Source organism: Patella vulgata, chromosome 2 (assembly GCF_932274485.2).
Source record: "Patella vulgata chromosome 2, xgPatVulg1.2, whole genome shotgun sequence".
In the NCBI taxonomy this organism is placed as follows: domain Eukaryota; kingdom Metazoa; phylum Mollusca; class Gastropoda; family Patellidae; genus Patella; species Patella vulgata.
In genome coordinates this window covers 25,520,198-25,539,378 of record NC_065880.2, presented here as the reverse complement: position 1 = coordinate 25,539,378, position 19,181 = coordinate 25,520,198, and the positions used below count along the sequence as shown (strand labels likewise).

Below are 19,181 nucleotides of genomic sequence, written 5' to 3'. Positions count from 1 at the left end.
TGAAACACAAACATCCTTGGCACATTGATTGAATATTTATTATAAAACTTAAATGATAAGTAATAAGATTATAAAACAATTAAGGTTTAAAAGGCAACAAAGGCTTAATCAACCTTTATCATCATCTCCATAAATATAACTTATGATTTAATTACAACATTTCACAACTGAGCAATCAGTCACTGATACTGCCCTTGACATGATAGCCTATTATGAAACATTAACATATGGTTCAATTTTATTTCATTAATTCCTTTGCGTGTAGGGGTCTTTATCAGTGGGAGGAAACCACAGGAACCAGAGAAAACCCATGAGGTTGGACAGACGACCCTACTCCTTGTCACATACAAGCGCTGAATCAAAACCACACCACTGATTCAATGACAGACCTTATGATGCAACGTACACTCGTTAACGATTCGGCCAACCTCCCTCCCCACCCTCCGACCAAACTAGTGTCAGAGTTGTGGTTGAAACCATTTTAGGGCATTTTCATGTTAATCATTTACACTTGTGACAATACTTGCTAAATATTTAGTCTAGTTTATCCTGACTAATTGAATGTCTTGCTTATCAAGACTACATTTGGTGAGTGAACAAGATAATTAATTGAAACAACTCATACCTTTTTCTCAAATTTAAGTGGAAAACAACATTATAATCTTATGTCTTCTAACATGATATGATGATAATAAATGTGTTAATGTTTAGAACAGAAAACTGTATTAATGGCCCAGAGTGTATCAAAATACCCCATAATAAAATTTGTTACAACCAAAAATTTGTCAAACATAATACATAAAGCTATTAGTTTACTCTAGAAACAAATACTTATTGTAATGTTTCTTTATTCACCATATTATTTTGGATATGTGCATAACTCATTTTTGACTATTTATCACAATTTCCTTTTCTCAAACAGTGTATTATTATAGCAGTTTTCTACAGACAAATACTCTTTATCAAAAATTAGATCAAATGTCTGATTTTCAATAATAATATCACACATAAATACACTTTGACAATGTAATCTCTACATAAAAATACGGTAGGGTGCCCCATGCAGCGACAGTTTTCCCTACTGAAAGTTGAACTCAACAGTGGCTTGTCTCGAAGTGATTTCTGACTAGTCACGCAGAGCGATAACACTCAGCCCAAGAGTCTATGAGTCTATGAATAGCCATCACACATGAAATTCTCTACACATCTATTAACTATTAAAGCCATAAAAAAATCTATTGTTGACGATTCTGAATAGCAGTAATATTTAACTTTTTGGTTCTTACAGTAGCTTTAGAAATTATGTTCGTTTTATTTTTTAAATTGCTTTATCATTAACTATACCGTTAGGAGTGGCATCTTTTGGTTTAGTACAAATAATATCTGTGAAACACTCGGGTTAGAAAAGAACATGATACTAGCAGTGTAGCACTATGGCCCTTGAGACAATTTTGGCTCTTTATAAAATTGTCTCTTCAATTTGGTCTATAAAGTCAAATCATAAGTATTAAATGAACGTGGTTATAGTTGTTCGTAAAAAACAGTGATGTTTTAGTTAAATTATAATCATTGTCAAAATAGTCATCAAATTCTAGCTGTTTATTGACCTATGGTTGGTTGACCAAAAATAGGTAATGTTGCCTGTCTTGTTTGTGGGAAATATAGAGTTTTATTCCTTATATGGCGTGGATATTCACGTCAAGGTTATTGAAGACCTGAGAAAGTAGGGGGTATAAATTAGGGTGTAGAAGAGAGCTAGATTAGAGCTCACCCAGAAATTCTTACCAGTCATTATATATTTGAGAACGAGGAACCTGCGAAGTTATTTCCAGTTTACTAATAAAGCTGTGAAATCATTGTTGCTGTAGTATTATTTACGATCACAAGGAACACAACAAATAAAGAAGTCCGGTAGTACTACAGCAGTAGTTTCATTTTCCTTTTACAGAGTCCTTAAAACAATTGTTGAGTTGCCTAACGTGTCTGTTTCTAAATTCAATTTCTTGTTCCAGCTTTCTGTTATGTTTCGTAAAAAAGCAGTCTTGATTATCTTGGCTTGTCAATCAGACGAAGAATGGTCGGTAAACTGGTTAAGTGAGACTAATTTCAAAACAAGAGCATGTAACCTATTTTTTACTCAAAAGTGCCTGGATGTTATGGCCAACAATCATAACCATTTTTCAGACTATTATTTATGGATAGTTAAATGGTCATATCTTATTCAGTACAACATGACTGTTTATTTAGTGACTATAAATGTGCGAAGCTGAATTAAGGCTTGGTGTATATATATAAATATTGTGTTGTAATTGTCAAGATATTTGGAGATATTTATTTATAGTGAGGCACCCTAAACACAGCATATAGCTACACACAGGGTTTGCTCGATTGCCATCATACTGAATTGATGGTATTGCAATCAAGTGGCCCAGAATCAAGTCCTGTCACATTTCTACTAGTCCCAAAAACAGATGTGGAGCAAACAGAATTATGACATAATCAAGCCTTTCAGCTATGGTGATTGATAAATTATTATCAGTTGGTGCAAACCTGTCAATCAAAACACTAGTGTTTATGTGATTGACACCTTTTCAAGGGATTGAAAGAATCCGTTTCTGGTACATTCAACCATGTATTCTCTTACAGTTAATAAATTACAAACTAGTTTTCAGTGTTCAGGACTCGATGGACTTTCAGATTCTTCTTTTATAGGTTCATAACCAGACTTAGGTTTCATATCATCATTTAATGATTCTTGTTGCGCATCAGAAAGTTCATCAATCGCTTTGTAAAAGTCTGTAAAATCGATATAAGCCCCCACTCGTCCATCTTTATCCAGTTCAAGTTTCGGTGCATTAAATTCTTGATTAAATAACGGTCTATCCTCACTACTTTCTGTCGATTCGGTTGAATATGTACCGCTAGTATTAGTACGCTGTGTATCATTATTGTTACCATAGGGTTCCAATCCTGCATTTGTAGGAGTAATAGGAGATGATTCATTTGTACTATTATATCCATTATTAGTGTGATATGACGGAGGGGTTCCTCGACCGGGTATATGGAGGATGGGTGGTAAATTTGAAGGTCTATTATTATAAGGTACTGAAACATGATTCGCACGTGTCATAGTTGGACTGGTAGCAGTGCCCGCTAACGGATAATTAAAGTTTCTAATCATCAATGTTATATCATCTCGTTTTTGGCACACTAGTTTTAATCGATCATGTCCCGTCATGTACGCGTCATGGTGTTTCCGCACAACTCTATCTACTACTGCTTGAGCAACTCCATTTAAAGTTGTTTGAATGGGGAACTCCTCCGCTACCATGGTTGCTATTTCAACATTAACTCGCTCACACTGGAAAGCATCCTCTAGGGACTGGTATAACCCATCAGACATTATGATCAAGAAAGAACAGGAATCATCAAGTGCTATTCCACCATCAAGATAGGGTTCAGCTATCACAGGTTCGCGTATAGCAGCACTAAAAATAAACAGTGAAATCTAATATAACATGTTTTAACCAATGCAGAATTTTGGGCACAAAGGTTTCGGACAAAGGTTTTTAACCCTAGCTAACCAGTTAACTCATATTAGCAGTGTTAGCACCATTTTAACCTCCCAGGCCTAAATGTCTGCCCAGTCCAGTCCCCACTTTGGCAAGATAAACTGTAAAACTGACTGTAAATGGGGATTTCTAGAGTATATCCTGATGTTTCTTCTAGCTTATGCACAAATTTAGTGTGTGGCAATCTTACCAGTTCATCAAAAATGTATAATCAAGACTAAAGAGTAAAAAGGGCCTCTAAGTGAGAACATTAACTTCTTTAAGGGCTTCAGAGACTACCATACTCGCAAGCTCCTTCTCAGTCAGTCCCTGCTAGCAAGTAATGTAGTTTGATGCCCAGGACATCTCTGGGACCTGTGTTTCATTATGCAAACACTATAGCGTCTGGTACATGTAAATATTAACTACCACAGTGCCCCCAATAAATCAAGGTGATCTTTTTTACATTTTGCAACGCCATTCGCCTGAGATGCATTGGATCCTTAGGATCTTTAGTTAGAGGGGTTGTTGAGGATCTAAGGAGGCAGTAGTTTGGATGGTTTAGGTGGTAGAGGTTTAATAACGTAATGCACAATCAATGCACTGGTTCTATTGAGTATTTCTGTTCAGTAAGACCAAGTGAAATAAAACTTACCTTAAAATGTCTATATCTTTATATCCCCCTTTAACGTGATAATCACCAATACATCTAGTGTTATCTGATGTTCCCAGTTTACGTAATTGCTTTAGTTTCTCTACATCTAGACCCAAATTAACCAATCGGATTTGTTCTTGTTCATCTGCTAGAGTATGATCATGTGACAGCTGCATGACTTTAAGAACACCATTACTTGTAGTGCATAACAGAGCTCTAGTATCCCCTATAATAATTTGGCGGAAGAAATTTATAATGACATCCCCCTATTTCTATTTTCTAATAATATATAGAGATCAATAACAACTACTATGATCAATTTTTTTAAAACTTTCGAGATACCACAGTTTAAATCCCACATTAAAATAAGAGTTTGTAGTCACTGGTACAACGAGAACTAGTAATTGTCAATTTTGACACACAAAATAAACAAACTCAACTAATTTACTAGAGAAATATCACCATTTTTAAGCATGGGGACATCATTTTGAAATATCAAGTAGACACATCCTTTAATTAATGGCCCCATTACAAGATTATGGTAACGCTTGAACATGGGAAACTATAATTGTTCTAAAACTTCATCCAAGTAGGTGTTAGAATAAAGAAACTTATGGATCATCCCCTTTAAAATGTTAGAATGTTTTAAAAAAAAATTATCATAGTAGTTGTTATTGTTCTCTATTAGTAAGTGCAGGGGGACTGCACCACACATAATTTACACAAAAACAAATATACGGACAAGACATATTACGCAAAACTCACACAAACTAACGCACAATTCAAATAAAGTGAATGGATCCGTGGGCTAGCTGTAAGCGTCCACTGCGCTGTACAGTCCTGGGCCTGTTATGATACAGGCTTCACTAAATATGAAAAAAAAAAAAAAAAATAATTTACAAAAAAGACGTAACAGAAATAATGCGACCAATCTTGACAGTGGTTTTCTCTTAATTCTGAACCATGTTTTATATTGATTTCAGCTTTTATTATTATTTTTGTGACACATGGTCTTCATTCCGATTTTGTTTCTTTTTTATTCCAGACTAAAATTATTTTTTATACTCACCCACATTAGCTACATATAGTTTATTATTATATATAAGAACAACACAAGCAGTTGTTCCACCCGATATCTGGGTTTCTAATGCATGCAATTTGTTCATTATTTCAGGATACTTCTGGTAGGCATCAAAGTCTGACAGTCCCTGCAAGTAAAAATCATTATGATATCAAAACAATAGACCAAAAAGCTAAACAAGTTTCAATACAATCCTGTGTCAAATTCAAAGCTTGTTTGTTTTTGTTTTTTCCAGAGTACCTATCTTATTATCAAAATCAGATTCTTCTGGCAAAAGGGAAATAAATCTGTAATCAATTATATATATTCTTATTTACACAATTTGTCAATCTAATTAAACCACAGATCCTATTTCGTTTCGGTTTTTTTTATAATTCAAAATTTTGTTTTACTTGTCTTTACTACACTAGTATCTGGAAGTGTTGTTATCTTACCGGCGTTCTGGTTGAAGTGAGGGATTAGTCAATGAAACAGTCTGTTACTGCGAGTTCTTGGCGTGCGATGCAAGGAACTGTGAGTAAACCACTAGAAATGTCAACACTGATTGATTGATCAATGTCTGACGTCATGGGGTCAAAAGCTACTCGTACAACCCCTTGACACAATCTTCCAGTACAACCGGTCAGATCTTCATGTACTGTAAGCCATCGAAAGTATAAAAAAACTAAACGAAATATAGATCTGTATTTTAATCAGATTGCACAATTTGTCATCTTCTGACATAAGGATTGAGAAGAACTTCTTAGTTTATAGCTTAAATATAAAATGTACTGAAAATGTATCATGATTCTGAAACTAATTCTTGTCTTTAAAACTAATACCGGTATTTCAAGACACAATCATTATTATGTGTCAACATTAACGTGAAAATTACAAAAGTTCATAGGTAGCAACAATACACAGGACATTATTCAGTCCAATTGGGTATCACCAGCCCCAAAGGTAATTCTAATTGTTGCAAGAGTAGTATCTTCCATATACCTAGCATGGAAGCCCAATCGGCCACATGATTAAGTTAACAAGGAGACAAAATATGACCAGATATTATCAAAATTAAGGACATACCTCAGGCAATTCCATTTGACATGTTGCTTTTTGAGCTAACAAGTCATCCATAGATTCAAAACAACCTTGCTCTACAGCAGCAAATGCCTAAAAGATTCATAAAAATGCAATCAAGTCACATTTAATACTACTTGGATGAAAGCCGCATTATCCCCATAAAACATCTATTAGAATTGGCACAAATGTTGCATAAAAACTAAATTGAACACACCCAATGTAACTGTATAGTCAAATGGAAAACTATTGTGTTAGCAAAGACCTCCAAAGTACTAATTAAAAGTCAGAATTTAAATAAAATGAAATGGGGTTTGTTGTCCTGCTATTCTGCACTGGGCTATGAGAGAAATTTTGCCTGAACAGTGGAACTATGGTCTACTGTAAATGGTTCTTTTATGTGCAAGCTAATGTGTACACAGGACCTTACTTTTTTGTTCCCTTCCAAAGGACTAGACACTGTTCCTTATAAGGCCCTCCGTCCTGCACCACTATCAAGGGGAAATTTTGCATGAAAATCGTGAGGAATTTTCTCAGTCAACACTGAGCTCGAACCTGAGACATCCTGGTTAGCGAGCCAGTGTCTAACTACAGAACCACTTTGGCTCCCCGAATTTAAATAAACAGTCAGGTAAATAAGGTAGAATTTAATAAAGCAATGCCAGTTAAAGTCATTTAAACCGTTGATTGTCATGTGATAGATTTTGAATGTTGTCAGTTCAATCTTTAAACATGCATTATGCAAGAGCTAAATCTGCCTATTTCAGGTCTTTCTTTAGGCCTGATATGTTATCTAAATTATTAATTAGACATTAATTAACCTATCCAGGCCATAATCAACTCTAGATGGCTGCGCTAGCCTGCGATCTTTAGTGTATTGTAAGCCAATTTACTGCATAACTTTCCTTCTCATTAAACGGTTAAATGGATAATCGAGACTATGCTGTTTATCGTACTGACTTTAGTAATGATGACCAAGGCTTATGGGAATTTCAGTCGCTTAGTTCTCGGTTCATAGTGGATTAATTTGAATGAAATTTTCACCAAATTGCCTTCTACCTTATCTAGTTTTTAACTATTATATTTAGAACTGCTAACTTGTTACCGAATCTCCCATAATGTATCTTTAAAATAAATATTATTAGTCCTAAAATGGTTAAATTCTATTCAGTATTTACAAACATGATGAATTGAAAATTTCATAACAAGCCAATATCACTTTGTTTTGTGTAAAATCTTTTAATATTCCTCTATTTAATCCAATTAAATCCAATCCAAGGGATATCTACTGTTGAATTCTTTTTTTGTTTTCTTAATTAACGGTTAATAATCATTTGAGTTTACTAGATATTATCCAAAAAATGCATGTTCAATGACTTTAAAAAAAATAAATAAATTTTCTAAAGATATCTTAAATGTCATCAAATTAATTATTACCTGCTTTAAAACTTCTTTTATTTCGTGATCAGTTGCCTTGCCCTGTAACTGACCCAATAAAAGTTCAGCTGGCATCCTTTGAGCAGCAAAATTAGAGACTTTATTTCCATTATGACCATCAAACACACCATAGAGATAACACTCATCATCAGATCTATAAATTAGAGTTGCAAAGATGAGTGTGAAAAAAAATATGCCGTTCAGAGCTAAGTTAAGCCATTTTTAAAAAAAAAACAAACAAAAAAATAAACACCTCTCTACCTATCTTCAAAAAAGTTTTGAACTAGCTTAAACATAAATATCTGAATTGTGTATAAGTGTATGTAATAATAATATATAAGGTTGAGTTTGTGTTGGAATCTTGTCACATTCTTGTGGCCTTTGAATAAGTCATTTTATCCTCAAATTCAAAGGTGCCCACCAGTAATTACTAGTACAGCGTGATCCTAATAATGCAGACCCTTAAATGTCTAGCTAATTTCTGAATTGCTATTATTATAATACAGGTATTAGTCATCCATCGTAGTATAATTTGACTGTTTGAATAATGTTTGTATGGACATACTTAAAATGAAAACTCTTATCTTCAAAGTCATGCTCTTCTCTTCTTTCTCCATCTTCTCTGTAAATCTGATTGGTGGAGAAACCTACACCAGAAAAATGACATACTGGTAAATCATCTGTCCAGCTTAAAGCATGACCCTGAAATATTAAATTAGGCATTTAATATAAATTTTAACCTTTAGTTTGCTTATATCTTATTTACTTTTCTGTGATTTATGTCAGGGATCATGAGCATTCATACAACATTTATACATGCCAATAGTCCTGTAATTAATAGATAACATCTGTTTGGTTGTAAAATACGTAATAAACTTGACCAAATTCTAATTCGGGCCATCAGCACGGATCAGTCATCCACATGTTTTCCACAATTGCATATGGGTCTGGTAAACTTGCTGTATCTTTTCTATATCAATGTTTTTGTAAATATTGGTTTCTGGAATCAGTCGGTAAACCATACACATATAAACAAATGGTGATTGGTTCCATTTTATGTAAAAGAAGCTGACTGTACAACAGTATTTTCACAAAAAAACACACAATGGCCTATGGGTTTCAGACTACGAATAAGGCCACGGTCTGCGCATGATCGAAAATGACATCAATCAAAAGGGAAACCCGTTGTGACAGTTTGAATTGACTCCCGGTGTGTGTTTGCTCCTGGGCACTTGCGCGTGTCCTAACCTATTGTTAACGTTAACAACAAAGCTATATCTACTTCCGATGTGTGATGCTTCCTGATTGTGTGTGATTGTTCAGGAAAAAGTATTACATATTTGATTAGAGTTTTGTCATTAATAAACATACTTGTTATCATGATTAGCTGTTGTTTTACTACTAATTTACTAGTTTTAGTGATCAGTAGTTACACGATCAACGGATCTAAGTTGATTGGCTTGAAATTGATAGTTCTATCGTCCATGATTTGTTGTGGGGGTTTTTTTTTTAGTTAGTGATTAGTAGTTACACTTTTTGATGTTTTAATGATTAACTATTTTGTACATTGAATATTGGCCTTTATATGATTGGGATTTCTCTGTATCATTGTTATTTTAATTTTGTACTTCTTATTAAAATTTGTACAACTTTCACACACCAGGAACCATCTCACACTGTCACACCGTAAAAGCTCCACCAACATATAATTAAATTATACATGTCATGACTTATGACACCATGATCACATATGATAATGATGATGGTTATTAGTAATGTTACCGACTTACAGTCTTATGATTCGTCAGATTACATACTAATAATTATTGGATTATACACAAGTTATGACACCATGATGGCATATGAATAATATGATAATGATGGGTATCCATTATTCCAAAACCGACTCAGGCGACTGGTCTTTGATAATATAAATAATTCGTCAGATTACATAATATCATTGGATCTAATTTCACGTTACCTGCAGGCCAAATCTTGGTGGAGATCCGACACTTTCTGCAGAAGGTATTGACGTTCTTGTCCTTGATGTCATTACTTAAAAGCATTAAATCATTTAATGTAACAACTTGATTTCTAAATAAAAACAAAAATATACCGAAGTATTTCTAAAACGGAAACGGAAATAAAATTTATTTTACAAATCTTCGTACGGGTATCTATATCCGGGACGCAATTTGTCTACTTTACATTTTGAAGCTTTATAAATAAATAACAGACTGTATAAGATCAGCATTAATTGTCTATATAAATGGTAGAAACTAAACCGATAAATAATGAACTCAATATAGGCAAACTTTAATTAAGTATGTGAACCAATAAAAGGAGTATTGTCCCTTTAATTGTCATTTTCATTTTTAGATAACTCTAAAGTAAAAGTAGAGAAATTGCGTCAGTACAATCAATCCACCAGGACGAGATCAGATATTATTGAGTAAGTCAGTGGATTCCAATTATTAATCGTGGCTTAGACCAAATTTTGTTATGCATCTTTTTGAGACGGAGAAAGTTGTAGCCCCTGCTACCCTTATTTTTAGGGAACGAAATGCAATGGGGTTTAACGTCCTGCGTTTCTTTCTGCGCCGACTGAGGCATATGAATGATTATGAGGAATTAGCCGACGCCATACTACAGTTTACTATGAAAAAAACTTTGCCCAGACAGCAGCACTAACTACTCTTTTATCAAATTCCAACTGTAAAGTGTTCTTATATACATGCATGCCAATGTGGAGGCCTATTACCTCAGTTTATCGTCCTATCCGAATGACTAAAAATGCTGTCCTTGCGATTACATGACATTTCAGTCCCGCAACATTTCAGACTTATGACCTTTTGGACTAAAAAAAAAATATGGCCTTAACATTTGGGACTCGGGTATCTGATGTTTGGGACTTGAGAATAAGTTGAAATGAACTATCAAATCTATATATGATAAGCCAAAACAATTTTATAAAAATAACACGCAGGTAAAATTTACCGCTTGCGATTAAGTAGGCTACAGCACATGGAGTCATGGATGTATAGACCTCCAATCTGATTAAAACGCAGATCCTATTCTGTTTCATTTTTATAGTTCAAAATTTCGTTTTACTTGTCTTTACTACACTAGGATCTGGAAGTGTTATGTAACCCAAGTTCTGGTTGATATGAGGGATTAGCTAATGAAACAGTCTGTTGCGACGGGTTCTTGGCATGCAGTGTACGGAACTATGGGTATCCCACTAGAAACATCAACGCTGATTGGTTAATCAAATGTCTAATGTCATATGATCAAAAACCTCTTGCATGACCCCTAACGTGACCTCCCACTACAAGCTGTCAGATCTTCATATAGTGAAGGACATCGAAAGTATAAAAAAACAAAACGAAATATAGATCTGTATTTTAATCAGATTGTATAGACATCTTAAACATACATTATGCAAGAGCTTAATCTGCCTGTTGCAGGTCTTTCTTAAGGCCTGAAATGTTATCTAAATTATTAATTAGACATTAATTAACTTATTCAGACCATAATCAACTCTCAATGTCATCGCTAGCCTGCGATATTTACTGAATTAGGATACGATTTGCTGCTCAACTTTCATTCATGATTAAATCATGAAATGGATAATCAAGACTATGTTTTTTATCGTACTGATTTTAGTAATGATGATAGAGCCAATCCTGAAAATCTAATCGCTAAATTTAATTGCTGAAATTTTCAGCAAATACCCTTTACATTATCTAGTTTTAACTATTATAATGAGAACTGCCAGCTCTTTATCTAATCTCCCACAATGTATCTTTAAGGAAGGTCAGTTTTTCCAATGTTGAATGTTTAAGAAAAAAATGTTTTATTTCTTTATATCTGTACTATATTTGTATCTGATATAAAAAAAGTGGCTGATGAATTTATTAGAAATAGGTCAATTCAAAATACGAAAAAAAATATTAACATGAAACACATGGTTATTAAAAGGCTCAATCAAATGATAAAACATAGGTTGCACTTATAGTTCTTTGATAATCATCGTTTCCCATAAAAGTAATATATTTTTTAAAAAATATTTTTTCAAGTTTAATAGTTGCCGATTAAACAAATCAAAAGAGAACTAGCAGTGTTAATCTTTTATTAGTGGTTTCAACTTATTGCCGATCAATTAAATAAAACAAAAGCCAACTATCAGCTTCAGATACAAAAAAAACCAGCTATTACTAATATATACACACAAATTTTCAACAGTGTTATTTTTTCATCAGAGTCAGAAACGTCGCCAGTCCAAGTCCGAAAAGTCACCAAGTAAGTCTGAAAGGTCGTTTGTGTTGAGTCTGAAAGGTCGCAGCACCAAAATGTTGTGCTACCGTCTTTGCCAGGCCCTCCGTTCTGAATCACTGACAAGGGGAAACCACACTGAAAAATCCCGGGGAACTTTTTCGGTCAGCACTAGGATCAAACCCCGGACCTCCTGGTTAGTGAGCCAGCACCTCACCCATTGAGCCACAGTGGGGGAGGAGGAAAGGCGCATTAATTTGTTTGTTCTGGAGTGTTTGACCTCTGCTTAAATTACCAGGGCATTTTGGTAGTATAATGACCCACACAGCTGAATAAAATTGTCCCTCTTCTTTGTAAAAAAAATAAAGAAGCAGCTGAGCAATACAGGTCAACCAACATAAGAGTTAAGAATATTTTACCTACTCTGTGTCTTTGAGCGTCTCTACATTTTTCGCCAGTTTAAAAAAAAGCCATGAAAAGTGCACAGCTTTTTACACGTAGGTCTCCCCTTTTCTTTTGTTAAAATCTGCATAGAAAACCACTGTATGCTCTATGTATGACTTATAATAAACCTTAAAAGATCTTCAACAGATCTGTGTAAAATTTGACATGCTATTATTATAGATGTGATTTATTATATATAACCCTGATGTAACAGTGTAGTTAAATCCCAACAAATCGGAAATCCCTTTTTTTACCAACAAGCAGCGCTGTCCAAAGAGCAAATGTCTCATTTAATAGTAATATGGAAGAATGATTCTTCCAGCTTATGTTTGCACAATACTGTCAATCACCATTGTGAATTCTATCTTATCACTATTAATGTTCATTTTAATTCAGTTTGTATCTTTGAGGTTGTCTGGTAAATCAAAATGGATTTGTCATAATGGCACAGACAAGAAAAGAAGTGTTGTCACTTTATAAAAGAATACTCAATACAGCTCGTAAATGGAATTCAGCATCTGGTGATTCTACAGAATGCAAAACAGAGAAACAATATATTAAAGAAGAAACTAGAATGTTATTTAAGAGAAATAAAGAGGTTGGCAGATTTTATGAGAAATTTTATGTCTGACATGGAGCTCTGGAAATCATCATCTTTTTATTCTCTCTAATGTGAAATGCAATAGGAAACAAAAGGCTTTCTAATACTATGTATTCAGAGAGTAATGACAAGCTTAGAATTTTGTTTTCTGAACAATGTTACTACAATCACAAACATTACCAAGGTCCAGGGACAGCAGAGCATACAAATGATGCTAGAAGAGGGGAGAGGGGTCTCGATGTCATTGGAATAAGTCAATTTTGTAGGTTGAACTTGCTTTTTATAAAACAAATAGAAAGGATACCCCCACCCTCCAAAAATTGAGTGGAAACCTTTCATTTATTTATGTTTAAAAGGATTTGAGTAAAAAATAGCTAATGAAATACTAGACCATATTAGCATAGTGCGACACTTCATTTTGACCTAAATCTAAGATGTCCATCATTAAATAATGAGAATAATAGCAATGTCATTTTATCAACTGCCCAGGTAACAGATCAGGAAGAAATAAAAGAATTTATAAGAGAAGGTGAAACAAGGTTAGAGTTAGGTAAGTTCCATTTAGGATTTGAAGTATAGGTAGGAGTTTTACCAAATTAAAATTTACGTTATATTAATGGGAGTCACATTCATTGAAATGTTAACAAACGTAAGAAAAAAATAATTTGAATAATTCACATAGAAGTCATTTTTCAAAAAGGGCACTATGGCTCTTTTCTTTTGAACCATAAAATAGATGAAAATGGGTCTAAAAGCACATATTGAGCAAGAATTTTCAAACTTGGTGTAGTGTTTATTAGGTCAATGCCTTGATGGAGTTCAAAGATGAGCATTTTCTGCTTAGGGTAAGCAGAGATAAGCAATTTGATTGGTTGATGCTTTAGGACACGATAACTTTACTTCTAATTAAGTGAGAGTGATGAAACTTGGTGTATAGTTTCATTACATCAATACCTTGACTAAGTTTGATAATGAGCGTGATAATGAACATCTTCTGCTCAGGGTAAGCAGAGCAATAAGCAATTTAATTGGTCGAGTCTTTGAGCTCAACAACTTGATTCTAATTGAGTGATAGTAGTGAAACTTCATGTATAGTTTGATTACATCAGTAACTTGACAAAAGTTTGGTGCTGAGCATTTTCTGCTTGGGCAAAGTAGAGACTTCAATCTGATTGGTCAAGACTTTGGAGCACAATAACTCTCCTTCTAATTGAGGTAGAATGTTCAAACTTGGTGTAGGTGTCTATTAGGTGAATGCCTTGACAGAGTTCGATCATGCGCATTTTCCACTAAGGCTAAGCAGAGATAAGCAATTTGAGTGGTCGAGACCTTGGAACACGATAACTTTAGTCTAATTGGGTGAAAGCGATAAAACTCTGAGTATAGATACATTATATCAATACCTTGACTAAGTTCGATGATGAGAATTTTCTGCTTAGCCGAAGTAGCGATAAGCAATTTGATTGGTCAAACATAACAACTCTGCTTTTAATTGAGGTAAATTATTTAGCTTGATGTAGATGTTCATTAGATGAATGTCTTGACTGAGTTCAATGATTAACATTTCTCACTAAAGCTAAGCAGAACGAAGCAATTTCATTGGTCAATGCTTTGGTTCAAGATACTTTGATTCTAACTGATGGAGAGTGATGAAACTTAGTGTATAGTTGATAATCAGTTTGATTGCTCTATACTGTTGGCTTGTAAAAAATTTATTGTAATTTCTAATCAATTATGTTCGGTGAAATAAGTGAACTGTCCAAATTGAACAAAAGTTGTTTATGGCTGCTAGTTCATTCTACATGTTTTTTTAGTATTATTTTGTCATTTGTGAATCAGCTATTACTAATTCCTTCAGCATTATCTTGTAGGATATGTTTTTCTTTGTTCATTACAAATGGCACCGAAACCATATAAATACACAAATCATGTACTGAATTTAGAATGTTTATTATGTCTTTGAATATTATAACAACATCAGTATTGATTGAAATGGACCAATATTGAATTTTAATATTGAGGTTTAGCGCCTTTAAATCAATTTTACTACAAACTATTACAAGTGATGTGTAAATGATTATTAAAATGTTGGAATGTGATGTGTAAATTTAAACAGAAAAAAGATATATGAACAATTTTTGATAATTGTGTCATACATTACTAAATTCTGTTTCTTTTAAACGTTATACTGTAGAGATTTATTTTATTCCATACACATTCTATATCCTTAAAAATTACAGTAGCACAGATATTTTTCATCAATCATCTGTGATGTCCATAAAATTATGTTTTATTACTTCTATTTCAGCTTTACACTATAGAACCCCCTACCCAAGACCTGTAAGTTACTTATTACCTTCACATCTTTATTATTATAGTATGGTAAAATACCTAAACACACAATGTTGCTAATAATAAGCCTAAGGTGTATTGTTTTATTAATATAACCTGTCATTTCTGACTCATACAAAACTTCTTAATGTCTTTCCCTGATCTAGATAAATACTAATAACAAGGTTGTTGTCTTGAAAGACTATAGCGATAACTTTGAAGTTTGAACCAAGCAAGATGAAAATGATAGTTTTTTAAAATGTTTAGCAAATTTTATGGTGTCTAGGGAATCTAAGGAATATCTTGGTCTTAACATCTTTCTAATAAAAGTTTGTGCTCAACTTTTTTCTGTTGCGGCGTTTTATTATGTTGGTAATGTTAGCCTTAATTTGAAGGTGGTTTTATAATCACAATTGCAGGAGGACTGCACCACACACAAATAACAACCATAATACAAACTTGAGAACAAGACATAAACTACACAGACAATGCAAGTTATAAACAATAAATGTACATATCGAATAAAGTAACGCTGTTGCCATGGTGATTGTTATTATCCTCAGTTTTTTTAGATTTGAATTTTTACAAAGAATCATATAGTTAAAGACCGGTGGAAATATTTTTTTCAGTATTTTACATTTTCATAACTATATTAATTGGTTCACAATCTTGTTTTCTACAATGCAATTAGAATCACTGTATTAAAGAAAATATATCCATTGGCACCATTCCGTGTAATATGTAATACAACCTTATAAAGAAAAGAAAGGGACCAAGTATCGACCCCTATGGCACTCCAATGAAAACTGATAATCCTGTGATGATTTCTACTAAGAACGTCTATAAACCATTTACTGAAGAATGTCTTCAACAAATCAGAATAAAATTGTATCATTACAGTGCCACCTTTTATTTTTAACATATTTTATTTTTGTATCATTTACTGGCACTTGCATATTTTTTTTTTCAAATTTTCAGGTTAACATACCACAGAGTACTTTACCACCTGGAAACTTTAAAATGAAAAAAGCTCAGAAGCGTGTAATAGAACAGTCTAAACCAATCTATATCAAATCTTATAAAGACAATACGTGACCATGTTACAGACATAGCTATATAAATCCAGGATTTAATGTCAAATACAATATGACAGTTATAGGTTGAGCTTTCATCCCATTTCTACAAACTATATAAAAACCATATGTATGTTATGAAAGTGTTTATTATGTTGTGTGGTAGTTTCTTAAGGAACCTAGTGAAGAAACAAGCTGTTATTATCCAGTCTGTCAGGCCGGAGAAAATACTAATAAAGAATGGATCTGTGTAGACAGCAGTTTGTTTTTATTTATCATATATAAGTTCAGAATGTTCAACCACATGAGTTCCCCGTCAGTCACAATTAACCAAAATCGTCCACTGAAAATGATATTTTTATATAATGCAATTGGGAATTGCCAATATCAGAATTCACGAACAAAAATTAACATTTTGTGATGCAGAAAATATTTTTAGCGGTAGGTGTTGCATATTGGATCATTTACAATAAAGTTATTAAAGATAAACATATTTTTTTTTTAGAAATGGCTTTAGCAACTTTCAGGAAAAAAGATCCCAATTAGAATCAAGACCATAAATCAAGCAAAAGGATCACTGCACAATTTGCGCATCCTGTGTTTTGGTCGTGGTTGGAGCCATTCATTATTCTAGAGCAAATAATTTGGACATGTATAAACCATTAATATCAGAGCTGGCATTACAATTTATAGACTGAAACATTGATAAATTAACTGCATCATGCACTTTACAGCAAGTGATTATTATAGTGAAGTTTTAATTTTACAGATAATAAAAATAACAGCTCATATACTATTATTATTACCGGTATGTAATTACATGCATTCTGTTTACAAGGTTAATGGGTGGTTCATATGCAGAATATTAGGTTTAGTTATACCAGTTAACATTATGCCAAATAGGAAGGTCATACATCTATAACCTGACAATGACCCTGACTAGAGTAGTAAAATATAGATCCAATGCCTTGTACTTTTCAGATGTCCTCTAATCCCCCACGAAAGTTTCTTTCGTCAATTTATATTTTGGACATGGTGTTTACAGTTACACTATGCATATCTATAACATATATTTATTTGTCAGTCACTTTGTTTGCAATACTTTGGGCGATATTAACTCTGAATATAGAAATACTAAGTGATGATGCACCCTTATTTTGTTTCCTCAGTATTTCAAATTGGAATGTAATGACGTTTATAACTTTTACATGAATTTAAAAGTTGAGCCTTAATATATTAATTTAAAATAAAATGTATATAATAAAGCCATCCTCTACCAAGGGTAAATAATTTGTGCCTTAAGTCAAGACCCAAGGTCGTAAGCTAGTGAAGATGAGTATCTTTTTTTTTCTAAATGTAGCCAACAAATCCTTGTGCCAAACAATAATGCATTGCATTTTTATTCCTTGACATGAAATGCAATTTGACAGACCTTGTCTTTATTTACTCGGCATTTTATCTATTTGACCTACAGGTTAGCATGCGCGCAATTCTTTCAATTATCGTATATAATGTACTGAACGCCCTGTAAAAGTGACTTGTAGAAGTTAACAGCGTTCAACACTACTTGTTAAATGTGTTTTTTGTGTTTAATAGTTTCTGCTCTTAATTGTACTGGAAGCTACCAAGTTAAACTGCTGATGAAAATTCTTCCATATTTCACCACCGTCTTCATTGATTTCATCAACTTGCAGATGTTTCTTTTTTTTCTCAATTTACTTTCACCTTACCCTTCACTCCTAATGTGACCTTGAGGTGAATAACTTTGTAAGGATGACATCCCATTTAAGGTTATAACACATTTTTTTTGTATTTAAATGAAGTTTGATTAAAATAAAGTACGATCGACCATGAATGGTAATACGACTGTATATAGTAAGGGAGCTAGGTTCAGGTTGTTTCGAAAATTGCGTAAGAAATTAATACTATGCTAGATGATGGACAGCGGTGTCCGCTACTCTGAACTTTGATTCTTAAGTTGCGGGTCCCCTTCCCATGGGGGTGGAAGGTCCGACAAAACGTCTAAATTTCGAGTTGAATTCGATTTTTGCGTACAGCAATCAACCTTCGTGCATAAGTCGAGCAACTTCAGATGTCGCCAAAGACACTGCTTAAGAAGACCGCCGACCCTTCCTTCCTCCTTTAAGAATACCCCCCCTTACCCCGGTGGTACTTTTTGCCGACTACCGCCGACCAAATGCTTTTTACCGCCGACCGTCGTGTAATTACCGCCGACCAAATACTTTTTACCGCCGACCGCATTGTAATGACTTTCGATCGTAATATAATTACCGCCGACCAAATACTTGTTACCGCCGACCAAATGCTTAATGATTCCTTGTTAACGCCGACTATTTTACGGTTGTTTTTTTTTAATAAAAAGAATACAAGAATGTTATTTTTTATTTGAGGTGTAATCACGTACAACTGTCGAAAAACATTCATATATATTTTAAAGAATATGGAAGGACAAACTACAATTAAAAATAAAAAAATATCAAGATTGTTTCAGCTACTGGTTATAAATAAATAACATTTTAGGCCTATCTTCTATTAGTGCGGGGGTTAGGGTTAGGGTTGTCGACCATATTTATATATAATAAAATCTATATTTTTTATCAAACTCTGTGGATTTAACCAAATCTATTTATTTGTCACTAATAATTTAATTAAT

At 33.5% G+C, this 19,181-nt stretch overlaps 2 protein-coding genes across 3 annotated transcripts; one reads left to right on the top strand and one right to left on the bottom strand.

The window, feature by feature from the left end:
• Window positions 1-20: 20 nt before the first annotated feature.
• Window positions 21-9,910, bottom strand: LOC126810729 (TGF-beta-activated kinase 1 and MAP3K7-binding protein 1). The gene is made up of 7 exons (XM_050535954.1): window positions 9,765-9,910; window positions 8,349-8,485; window positions 7,784-7,937; window positions 6,353-6,439; window positions 5,276-5,414; window positions 4,207-4,432; window positions 21-3,488 (listed from the first exon to the last, which is right to left on the bottom strand). The coding sequence occupies exons 1-7, from the start codon at window positions 9,834-9,836 to the stop codon at window positions 2,669-2,671; spliced, it is 1,635 nt and encodes a 544-aa protein (XP_050391911.1). The 5' UTR covers window positions 9,837-9,910; the 3' UTR covers window positions 21-2,668.
• A 197-nt stretch (window positions 9,911-10,107) lies between these two features.
• On the top strand, window positions 10,108-16,758 carry LOC126810738 (LYR motif-containing protein 1). Of its 2 annotated transcripts, none has more exons than XM_050535970.2 (5): window positions 10,108-10,235; window positions 12,899-13,100; window positions 13,593-13,653; window positions 15,412-15,443; window positions 16,413-16,758. In XM_050535970.2, exons 2-5 carry the CDS (start codon window positions 12,945-12,947, stop codon window positions 16,527-16,529), a joined length of 366 nt encoding a protein of 121 aa, XP_050391927.1. In that variant the 5' UTR covers window positions 10,108-10,235; window positions 12,899-12,944; the 3' UTR covers window positions 16,530-16,758. The 2 variants fall into 2 exon arrangements, with proteins under 2 accessions (XP_050391927.1, XP_055954714.1); XM_056098739.1 differs by having other exon boundaries at window positions 10,156-10,235; window positions 12,913-13,100.
• The last annotated feature ends 2,423 nt before the right edge of the window (window positions 16,759-19,181 follow it).